General features: G+C 37.3%; 1 protein-coding gene across 3 annotated transcripts in view; it reads right to left on the bottom strand.

Moving 5' to 3' along the window:
* Positions 1–12,889, bottom strand: part of LOC136040756 (neurotactin-like) — a 126,187-nt gene that overhangs the window by 11,884 nt on the left and 101,414 nt on the right. For all 3 annotated transcript variants that reach the window (XM_065725075.1, XM_065725073.1, XM_065725074.1), the window contains one exon: positions 12,027–12,274. In XM_065725075.1, the coding sequence (XP_065581147.1) occupies positions 12,027–12,274 (248 nt within the window). The remainder of the gene's footprint in view (positions 1–12,026; positions 12,275–12,889) is intronic.

The raw sequence follows: 12,889 nt of genomic DNA on the forward strand, positions 1-12,889 counted from the left end.
CAAAAGGGGAGGTTTGAGAGATACTTTAAATGGACCCAGCACGTGTTCTAGTGAAGTCATTTTCTGACCTCTTGGTACATTTTGAGGAAGGGGCCGCTCCTTTCAATGATAAAGGTTTTAAAGAACAGGCTAAGGACGCAGTAGAGAAAAAATTACACATTTTCGCACGTTTATAAACTAATAGGTCAAAAATAATTTTAATACTGATCCATTTTGTGATATCATCAAGAAAAGTAAAGTTACTGTCAGTAATTATAACTCGGTCATGGGAAAGCACCAATGGATTAAAGTAAACATAAAACCCAAGCGAATAGCTGCATTGAATTTTAATAAGACAATGTTTTCCATAGAAAAATTCAGTTTTTGTTTCTATTATTTTTTTGGGCAGACTGATACACAGTGATTGTTTCAATTTTTTTGATTGTGTTTATTGTCCTTTGTTGAAAAGTTTTTGTAGAAAAGCTTCATAACAAGGTGATGTGATCTTTCACTGATTAATAGATTCGTTGTATGGAGCTTGAAGATTGTAATGCACACAACACTGGGAGACTTTAGAAGTCAGTGACACAATGCGTTAAAGACGTTGCCGCCGAAGTAGATGGATATAAGAAGCGAAGGAAAGATGAATGGAAGAACGGACGAGTGATGCCACTTGGCAGATTAGAAAAAAAAAAATACCGGATATAAATAATATAAAAAATGTATATATAAGATTTTTTTTATATAAATATAAAAAAAGTGCTTATTGATAAATACTTGACAAGCCATCTGTGTGATAACCATGATCGTGGTACTTTGAAAGAGTAATATAAAAGTACTGATAAAGAGGTAAAGAAGTCTGCAAGGGGGAAATAGAGAGAAAACATCAAGAGCCTATACACAGAAGCTGAAGGAGCTCCAGGTCGTCCAGACAGTAAAACTGTGCATATATTAACCAAAAGATGGCAGGCACCCGAAAAGACGTCTGTCCATTTGTTGAAATCGTAAAAGGTCGGCTTCTGAACAGTCAAGAAGGAGCGACAGAATAGTGGAGATGACACTTCGCTGGTGTTATCAGCCAACCAATCCTCCAAGAGCCCCTTGACATCCCGGATACGCCACCTACTTTATTCTAATATGTATTCCGGTCCAATTCTTTACGATGAACTTGACACTGCTCTTAAGTTCTTAAAGAATGGGAAAGCAGCTGGCCTCGACAAAATCCCACCTCAAGTACTTAAACATGTCAGAAAGGCTACGATAAAACCACTTTTGAAACTTTTGATCGCTTTTGACAAAGAAATGGAGTGATGAGACTATTCCATCTGAATGGAAAAAAGCATGAATTCGAACTATTCAAGAAAAAAAAGTTCATAATGGGATAACTGGAGAGGAATAACACTCCAGGCGATTCGAAAAAAAAGTTCTCGGCCAAATGACATTAATTATAGTTCAGGTACAAGTATTTTCTATGCTAAGAGAAGGCCAGTATGGTTTTCAAACCCATCGATCGTATTGCGGCAATGTCTTCACCCTTCAGGTACTGATGGAAGAATCAAATAAGGGAGAGTACAGATCGTCTCAGAGTTTCAAAAAGTTTCTAAAAGCTTTTGTTTCAGTCCACCGTGAAGCAATGTGGAAAAGTCTTTGGTCTTATAGAATCCCTGAAAAAGTTATAAAGATGATCAAAGCCATGTACGAAAGACTTAATGTTTTGTCGTTGAACCAGGTGTGAGGCAAGGATGCCTCCTATCCCTAATCTTATTTAACATAATCATCGACTCCGTTTTAAGATCTTGCAACTTCTGTAGTGGGGTAGAGTTGAACACTCAGAGTTTATGGCCACGGCTTTGCTGAGAGTTCTTGCTACTCCACTTATTTCACAGAAGGTATACAAACGGAACATTAAGGAACTAGCATTAAGGCCTCCAAAATAGGCCAACGGATCAATGCGAGCAATACCAAAGCAATGTGCAATACCGCTAAATCTTCAGATTTCAAATCAAAAGAGCCTCCTCTAAAGTTTACACGACCATTCCTTCCAAATGATGTGCCTCTGGCAAAAGTAAAATAAAACATAGGAGTCATATGGGCTTAGGGTTGGCGGATGGAGGCTAGTTGCCATCAGATCACTTTTGATTCTTAGAAAGGGAAAAAAACTTCCAATTTATAGTCATTTTAGTCTCTCAAAAGTTTACACTAGCATTTCTTCCATAAAAACTTTATATACCCCCGGGGAATTAGTTAAAACCCTTATTTTCCCCGGGTTATGGGGGATGAGGGATATGTTGACACCAAAATTTTGGCTATCTGATCGTTGGATTATTTCAAAGAAAATGTAAATCTTAAATTGCAATATAAATGCATTTCAGGAAAAGAGGGTATAGGGGTTGGGGATGGATGCCAACCAATCTCTTTTGACTCTTGAAAAAGCAACTAAAACTTTCAATTCCCACTCAAAAGAACTACCTCTGAAGTTTATACGACCCCCCCTTACATAAAAACCTTATATACTCCTAGGGCATAACTTAAAAAACTTGCCTCTAGGCTCTGGAAGGTTGTGTCGACGCTAGAATTTGTTACTTGATGTCTGAACTATTTTTAATAAAATGGCTATCTCGATATTTTATCGTATGGGTTTATAGGAAAAAGGTATTGGGATGGGGAGGGGGGCTAGCTGATCTCCGATCTCTTTTGACTCTTAAAAAGTGAGCAAGAAGTTTCAATTTCCAATCAAATAAAACCACTCTGAAGTTTATATGAGCAGCCCTCCATAAGAACAATATATGCCCCAGGGGATAACTTACAACTCCTGCCCCTGGGTCCTGCATGGTTTTGAAGATCATTTAGTTTTTGTTATTTGATCTTTGAAAATTATTTTGAAAAAAAATTATCGGATAACTTAGGAGAAAAAAGAATGGGGGGGGGCTATGTGTTCTCCGATCCTTTTTAAAACATAAAAAGGGCACTGTAACTTCCAGTTTTCAATGGAATGAACACCTTCCAAAGTTTATATCACCATCCATTCCAAATGAAGTGCCTCTGGGGGAAAATAGGATAAAACATTGAAGCCTTATGACCTTAGGGTTGGTGAGGGGAGGGTAGTTGCTATCGGATCACTTTAGACTCTTAAAAAGCGAACTAGAACTTTCAATTTAAAACCATTTGAGTCCAACTACCTCTTCCATAAAATCTTATATGCCATCGAGGCATAAGCTACAACCCTTCCGTCGACTTTCTGAGGAGGAGTATTTTGTCCCGAAGTTTTTATCAGCTATTAGTTGGACTATTTGAAACAAAACAGCTATCTCAAATTTTGACCGCCTGTATTTAAGGAATAGATGGTGTGGGGGATATCCGCCAATCACTTTTGATAACTCTTAAAAAGATAACTAGAACTTTTAATTTCAAATCAAATGAGCCACCTCTGTTGTTTGTACGACCTCCCCCCCCCCCCCGAAAAAAAACCTTTGTTAAGGGTCGTAACTTAAGCCCCGAGGGCATATAATGTTTTTATCGAAGAGGTAGTTGTATAAACTTCTGAGGGGACTCCAATGCTTACAAATTGAAATTTCTAGCTCCCTTTTTAAGAGTCAAAAGTATGCCCTCGAGAATATAAGATTCTTATGGAAAGGATGGCAGTATAAACTTCTGATATTCAAACAAAATTTTAGATAGCCTTTTTGTTTAAAATACTTTAAAGGTCATACGACAAGAGCTTGGGGGGTTGAAATACCCCCTCCCACCCCCGAGCTCAGGGGGAAGTGTTTTGAGCTATGCCCCGGGGGCAGATAGGGTTCTATATAAGGTCTAGTCGTATAAACAACAGAGGTAGTTCATTTGATTGGAAATTGAAAATTCTAGTTACCTTTTTAAGAGTCTTCAAAAGTGATCAGTGCGCATATGCCCCCTCTTCCTCCCACACCCTCTATTCCCCAAATGCTGCCGAAATTTTTTTTGGAGATAACCATTTTGTCTCAGATAGTCCAACGATCAGATGAAAAAAACTTCGGTTCAACAAACCCCCTTTCGAAACCTTGGGGAAGGTCGCTATGTTATCCCCCGTATAAGTTATAAGTTTTTATGGAAGAGAGAATCGTACAAACTTTGGAGGGGAATCAAATGATTATAAGTTGAAAGTTCTAGTTTCCTTTTAAGAGTAAAAAATGATCTGATGACAACTAGCCTCTCTTCACCAACCCTAAGGCCATAAGGCTCGAATGTTGTATTTTTTTTCCAGAGGTATTTCATGTAGAGGGGATGGTCATATAAACTTTGGAAGAGGTTCATTCGATTAGAAATTGGAAGTTATAGCGCCCTTAGTATGAATTAAAAAAGATCAGAGGACAATTAGCCTCCCACGCCTTTTTCCCCCAAATGCGACCCATAAAAATTTTCAAAACAATACAAAATCTGATGATAAAAACTAAATGGTCAACAAAACCACCCCTCCCATCCACGTCATTTTCCCTCAAACCATCCAATAAATTTTTTTAGATGGCCATCTTATAAAAATAGTTCAAACATCAGATAACTCAAACTCTGGGGGTTGACACAACCCCGCCCTCCGCCCCTAGAGCAAAGGGGCAAGTGTTTTAAGTTATGCCACGGAGGCACATAAGGTTTTTATGCAAGAGATGGTTGTATAAACTTCAGAGATAGCCCATTTGATTGAAAATTGAAAGTTCTAGTTACCTTTTAAGAGACAAAAGAGATCGGAGGCATATACCCCCGCATAAGTTTTGTCATCTGATCGATTGGAATATTTCAAACAAAATGGCTAGCTGCATTCGGGGAACATAGGACGTGGGAGGAGGGAGGGTATATGCACATCGATCACTTTCGATGACTCTTGAAAAAGGTAACTAGAACTTTGAATTTATGATCAAATGAGCCGCCTCTGTTCTTTATACAGCCACCCCATAAATGAAATCCTATCTGCCCCCGAGGCATAAATTACAACACTTTCCCCATTTGATTACTCTTAAAAAGGTAAATAGAACATTTAATTTCCAATCAAATGACCCACGTCTGCTGTTTATACGACCAACTCTTACATAAAACCCTCGGGGCATAACTTACAACACTTCCCCCGGGTTCTGAGGGGGCGGGGTTGTATCGACCCCTGAGTTATTGTTATTTGACCTTTAAAGTATTTTGAACAAGCTGGATATCTCAAAATTTTGGTCAGATATATTTGGGTCAAAACAGGCCTGGGGGGGGGGGCTAGTTGTCCTCCGATTAATTTTGACTCTTAAAAAGGGTACAAAAAATTCTGCTTTACAATCGAATGAGTCCCCTCCGAAATTTATACGATCTTCCCTTCCATAAAACCCTATATGCCCCCGGAGCATAATAACACTTGCCCAGGTTCTATGAGGCTGTGTTAGCCCTGAAGTTTTTCTCACATGATCTTTGGTCTATTTTGAACCAAGTGGTTATATAAAAAATTTGATCGGACACATTTGGAGAAAAGAGGATTTGGAGGGGGGGCTGGTTGTCTTGGGGTCACTTTTTACTGTTAAAACGGGAATTATAACTTTCAACTTCTAATCGTTTGAGTCCCCTTCGAAGTTTATACACCCATTTCTTCCATAAAAACCCCACATGTCCCTAGTGCGTAAGTTACCTTATTAATAGTCAAAAGTGAACAGAGGCCATCTCCCCCCCCCACTCACATATACCGCCTTTTCCCAAACGGATTCAAAAAACTCCGTTTAAAAAAAAAATGTTTTTAAATAATCCAACGAACAGATAACAAAAATTTCGGTTCCCACTCCCTTCCAGAGCGCGGGGAAAGTGTTACAACGAATGTCCGGGGGCATATAAGAATTTTGTGGAAGAAATAAACTTCGAAGGAGACTCAAATTGCTATAAATTGAAAGTCCTATTTCCCTTTTTGAGAGTCAACAGTAGTCCCATGGCAAGTTTATCCTTATTCTAAAATTATGCGTCATGGCAAAGCAAGCATACATTTTCAATAAGACCCCATTAATGTGTGTTTCATAGTTAAAATATTTCTTCTCGTGAGCATTCACTGCTACGATAACCTTATCATGAACTCAAACTTTCTCGAAATATTTCATCTTCACCTTTTAAAACAAGATGTGTGTTCATACTTCCAATGTACAAATGATACTGCTCGAAGACGTACAATGAAATCGTTACTGTCGATGACCAGCCATAGATTACCATGTGGCAGCCACATAAAAATCTTGGAATCTGCGAAAGGTTGAAAACACGTTACGAGTGATGGTACGTATCTCAGGGATGTCACTGGCCAGCCACATATTGAAACGGTGGCATGGATTTCTATATTGGGCATCACGTTGGGGTTGGCTCGAGATAACACGAACCAATGGATTGAGAGCATGATTTTTATCAAGGAAATATCTAAGAAATGCCTTAGGAATGATGATATGTATCATGGGGATGTCACACGCCAGCCACGGTGACGTGAATTGCCATGGGGGGATTTCATTGGGGTTGTTTGCCGAAACACAAAGCAACAGATTTAAAGCATAATTTTCATCAAGCAAACGTCTGAGAATGTCATAGAAATGACAACATGTATCATAAGGATGTCAAGGGCCAGTCAAATATTGCCATGGTGGCGTGAATTGACGTGGTGTATCAAGAGGGAGTAGCTTGAGAAAACACGAACCAATTAGTTTAATGCATGTTTTTATTATTAAAATATCTGAAGAATGCCTTAGGAATGATAATGTGTATCATAGGAATGTCACAGACAAGCCACATATTGTCATGGGGGCGTGGACCGACATGATTTATCACGAAGGGATGGATTGCTACTACTACTACTAATAATAATAATAATTCACCACAGCACCAAGCCGCCAGAAGCCAACACAGCTACGCACGCTCTTCCTCGACCCCAATCTATTCAGGACCTCTCTCTTTACACCCTCCCATGAAGTTCCCATTTCCTTTAAATCCTCTCCCACCCCAGACGAGGACGACCTGCTTTCCTTTTGACCCCAAACGGTTGGCAAAAAAGGATAATCTTCGGCAATCTGTCAACCTTCATCCACAGAACGTGTCCTAGCCATCTCAACCTTACTTCCATTACAGCCCTAAAAAGTGGGATTGAACCAGATTTTTCGTACAGCCTACTGTTTTAAATACGATCAGTCACCCAGGTACCCAGAACAATATGTAGACAATTTCTCTGGAAAACATCTAGTAAATTTTCATTCACTTTTTGGAGCGCCCATGCTTCAGAGCCATATTTGACCACTGTCATTAATGTAGCTTCGAATATTCTAATCTTGGTTTGCAGACTTATCTTCCTATTCTTCCAAACTTTTTGTAAATGTCAAAAAACACCCTGAGCCTTGGCTATTCTACTTTTAACGTCTTCACTGCTCCCACCGTCTTTATAAATATTACTACCAAGGTAAGTGAAGCTGCCCACCTGATCAATCTTTTCGTTACAGCGTCCCTGAGAAAAAATAACTGAAAAACGCCTTAGGAATGATAATACGTATTACAGGGATGTCATGAAATAGCCACATATTTTCACAGTGGCCGTAATATTGGAGTCTTGGCTAAAAGAAACGTGGTATTTTCATTAAAAACTCCCGAAATAACCGAATGCAAAAAGGTGTCTCTTTTTTTCATTTGCTTGTTTCATTTACTAGTAAGAAAGCGTATAGTGATCTTTTTCTTAATATTACTAATATAAGTAATAAGCCTTCTGTTGTATAAAACGTAATATTTAAGGCTCATTCAAAATATGATTTTGCTAATACCAAGATTTAAACGATGTAGCATGCAGGTACATCTAATAGAACAATAGAAATGAGGCATTTCTATTAAAAACCTCTCAGAAATATCTCTTAATATGACTGAATTTTAGCTCTAAAACATCCCTCCTCCTTCCCCGTGAATTGGTCGCTAGGGTGTACCAGCCACATATTGCCAAGATGGCGTGAATTGACAAGATTTATCACGAGGGATGGCTTTCAAAAACACGAGCCAATGGATCCAAAGCATGATTTGAATGATGAAAATATACGAAAAATGCCTTTGGAATGATGATATGTATCATGGGGATGTTACGGACGAGCCACATTATGTCACAGAGGCTTGAATGTGCATAGTTTTTGGTGAAAGAAACGGGGAATTTTCATTAAAACTTCTCAGAAATAACCGAATTTTGAAAAAGCGTCTCTTTTTTCTTCGCTTGCGTATTTCATTTATACATCTGTACAACCCCAAAAATAGGCATTAATACGAGAAAATGGTAAAACACTTTTTTTTACCGAGTCAGTATATCGTTTTTTAGAAGCCAATTTGACCAAATTCATGTAAAAATATATTTGTCATCACTGTTCACGCTCAAGCATATAAAGGAGCGTGAAAAAATTTTCAACGTTCGTTTTCTTAACAAACCAGTAATAAATCATTTTTCTCTCCTGTTTGTTTTGATAACAATTAATTTGGCCTCTGAATAGTTCATTCAAGAGCCTCCTTATAGCGACTTTAAACATTAATTTCACTTAAAAAGTTAAAAACATCTGTAGATCAAAGCAAACAAGATGAAACAAACCTCTTAAAATTTTACTATAAGCAAAGAAGCAGGTGATGCAACTAGCCATTAATGTTTTGTATCAATTGCCAAATTTTCACTGTTTGGTAACAACAATTTCAATAGAAACGATATCATACTCCAATGCTCGTTGTAGCAAATCGAAACAGCTCCCCGATGGAAATTCGTCTACATGCTATTGTTAAAGAATGCTGAAAGCTTCCTTTTAGGATATTGTTTTCTTTCTGGTTTTTCTTAGAGAGAGAGAGAGAAAGAAATATAGTGCTTAATCTCCAATAATTATGTATACTTTTATATCATGAGTGAACAAGACGAGCGGACGGGGCAGATTCTCCCTTTCCTTGACAGAAAAGAAATATATCTGACCGCAAGCCACAAAATTATAATGTAGGTATATATATATATATATATATATATATATATATATATATATATATATATATATATATATATATATATATATATATATATATATATATATATATATATATATATATATATATATATATGTATATATATATATATTTTCCTATTAAAATTTCATTTCTAGACTTGTTCCCTTTCTGTGATTATTGATTCATATCAAATCATGAAAGTCAATAGTATTCAAATTATATATGATAGTTTTCGATAATTTTTTTTTCTACCGCACGAGGAGCTACATTTTTATCTGTGAATGAATATTATTCTAGAGTAAGCTAAATTTCACGATTTACAAACTTAAAGGAGAGTATGAAGTAAAAAAGATGTTTTGCTTCGACTTCCAAATATGTATTTTTGTCAGAAGGAAAGCAACAAATGAAACATTCAACTTCTTACTTTCTATGTTTTCTCACAAAAACACAGAAAGGCTAAATAGAAAAAGAGAGATTATTGCTCAATACTTGTACGTTTGAAAGAGTGTTTAACTCCACCAGCTGATTTATGTGATATATTTTCACCAGTCAGTCATATTATTCCTTATTTCTGGACAAGGAATAACTACCACTATTTTAAAAGCGGGTTTACTACTGTTTCAGGTTACCAAACGCTAAGCTTCAAGTACAGACTAACAGACAAATGCCATTTCTGGAGAGACAAATTCATGTGTTTTTTTAAGATCTGACTGGTTATTATGTAAGAAATATTATGCCAGTAAAGCGATCGAAATTTTCTTGACTCACAACATTTTTTACATGTAAACTCTGATTCTTTGTGATAAGAGATATGAAATTTGCAAGGAAAATTGAGAGCATTTCCAATGTTTGGACAGCTGGGGCAAATCCACATGAAAATGAGTAAATAGACAAAAACTTCTCAATTTAAAATCAGCCGAAACGCTAAAGTATGACATTTTTGATGAGCAAAGACAATTCCACAGTTAGGAAACTTCCATTTTATCATATATAATAATGTTCGCACTACTACTACTTCTACTACAACTGGTACTACTAAAACCTCCCAGCACCACCAAGCCACTTGAGGTCAACACAGCTACTCACGTTCCTTCTCCTTCCCAATCTATTCAAAACCTCCCTCATTGCATCCTCCCATGAAATGTCAATTTCCTTTAAATATTTCCTTGCGACATCCTCAAACCCCATTAGGGGACAGCCTACTTTTCGCTTGACCCTACCCAGTTGGCCGACAAGGACGATCTTTGGCAATATGTCATCCTTCATCCAGGGAACGTATCCTAGCCATCTTAACCTTTCTTTCATTATGCCCGTTATAATATATGTACTAGGGAGTATCACCAAAAATTTTATATTATCACCTTTTTCAGTGGTCATTTTCGCTCTCTAAGTAATGTTGGGCAAAGGTTTATAGTGAAGACTGTGGTTTTTTTAATGAACAATGAAGATTAAAGGGCGAAGAAACTTTTTTTTTACTATTTTTAATAATGTTTACATGAGCGAGAACCTAATAAGGGGTAACATCTGCCAATACAAATTGAAAAGTTTTAATATAAATTCTCAGTATTAACTAATTTTTCATATTATTTTCAATTTTAGGTGATGTTAGAAGTGATTGCGTTAAAAGAGCTGAGTTTATTATTTCGGATTTTTCTATAGAGCCATGGATTCCTTATGAAGCTCTCTAATTGGCAGACTGCTAAACAATGTCATACGAATTGAAGGATGCGGGCTCTAGCTACCTCTGTATTTAGCTAAATCGTCATTATAATGAATCTACAACTAGCTCATTCGCCAAGTTAAAGCAAGCTAAATTCCTGTATTAGTAAAATTTCCTTGCGGATGGGTCTTCGGCGGCTTCAATAGAAACAAAAACAGAGATAAAAAATGGAACATTTTATATTTCTTCGCATGTTTCTGATATTCTGATATTCTTTCATCCTATTCTTGAATAAAAAAAAATTCTAAAATGTAATTTGGTTGAAACGCTAAAACCGCAGTAATAAATTTGCACAAAAAAGCAGCATTTGCCAAAAAGGCATGTTTGGCAAATTTAATTTGCCTAGAAAGGTACAAACTACTTGAAAAATCAGGTAAACATGATGCAGAAAAACCTCAACTACCCTCAGCTTGCCTTGCGGAAGATGAGTTTCAATCCATTTACTGCTGCTGAACTGCCCTTATTGGTAGTCACAAGGAAAAGAATGGTAATTTATTGTGCATTAATGGTAATTTTCAGTGCAGTTAACTTTTTTTGACAATCGGCTATTTAATTGATTCCAGAGCACGTTTCTTCACATCTACCGAAATTTTCAACGATGTCAGGTTTGCGTTTTTCTGCAAAACACCGTTTCTGGAAAGTAAGGGTCAAGCCATTTTTCTAGTTATGGACCCATCAGTGGAACCATTAACCATGGCCAATTAGCTTGATCGACAGTAATACAAATTTATCTTAGTCTTGATGGATTTCAAATGTTTGCTTATCTCTTTTAAGAAGTAAAAACATACCACCAGGGAATAGATTGTATGGAGGACAATGTCTTTCTTTGAGCTGTGAGATCTTCTCCAAGAGCAAAGAAAATCCAAGCAATTAGCAGATTGCTTGATTTCTGCAAGTTACAGCGTCTACCGCAAACAACACCTAACTCTTTCAAACATAAAGAAAAAATGACAAGAATCGCTAAACCTCGACTTTTCTAAGGGGTTTTCCACCGAATCTATCGCCTAGCTTTTTTGAGCATACAGGGAAACATGATAAAAATAGCTAAACCTCGAAGTTTCAGAGTGATTTTTCGTCTAATCTATTGCCTAACTTTTTTATACATATAAGAAAACATGGGAAAAATCGATTTATCCCGACATTTGAGAGGGTTTTTTCGCCTAATATATCGCCTAACTTTTTTAAACATGTAGGAAAACTTGATAAAAATTGCAAAACCTCAACATTCCAGAGTTGCGTGGGCCTGGTATGATAAAAATCGTAAAACTCTTGATATATTAGTCGTCATGGAGCATTTGCATACGTCCCTAATCAAACGGGCTTTTACAAAGGTTTTTTACTCCTTCTTCTGACTACTAACCTTATCATGAAAGTGATCTGCCAGCTCTTTCGCCATAAAATAAAGAGGACACAACGTTCGGAGTTCGGAAACCATGGTCATGTACGATCGAAAATAATTGGGAGTTCCAGTGATATTATAGCGGGCCCATACTTCTGTGGCATTAATCATACGCAATCTTTCAGCTACGTAATTCTCTACGTCATAAGTGTTGTTCCAACGCAGCATCCGCAGTAAGTTAAGAGTTGCATGTTGCTGTGCATTGCCACCTGGAAGGAGAAAGATAAATGAATATAACAGCTTAATAAAATGAAAAAATGTGAAACACGCTAAGCAGTCCTTTTGTAGCCTCCCTTCGCTTGCTTCAGTCAGGAGCTGTGAATGTCTTGCTTCGGTCAGCAGAGTTGCATGCTGTTGTGCATTGCCTCCTGGATGGATAAACTACTAAATCAACTGTTACTAGTAGCAATTCACCGTACTACCAAGGTGCTTGAGGCCAACAAAACTACACACGCTCCTTCTCCGTCTCAATCCGCTTAGCCCTCTTTACACCCTCCCAAAAAGCTCAGATTTTTTTTAAACTTTACTAAGAGCTCTTTTCAGTATATTCGTGGGCGATAACAGTTCTGATTTTCGTCTGACACAAGATAGTTGGCCAAAAAGGAAAGTCTTTGTCAATCTGTCATGTTCCATTCGGAGGACGTGTCCTAGCCACCTCAACTTTTCGCTCATTACAGCCCAAGAAAGTGGGGCAGAACCACATTTTTCGCACAGCTTACTGTTTGAAATACGGTCAGTCAGATGGGTACCCAAAATAATACGAAGACAATGCCGTCTTTCGGAGCGCCAACGTTTTAGAACCATACTTTACCCCTATCATTACT

The sequence above is a fragment of the Artemia franciscana genome, chromosome 21, assembly GCF_032884065.1.
Source record: "Artemia franciscana chromosome 21, ASM3288406v1, whole genome shotgun sequence".
Taxonomy (NCBI): domain Eukaryota; kingdom Metazoa; phylum Arthropoda; class Branchiopoda; order Anostraca; family Artemiidae; genus Artemia; species Artemia franciscana.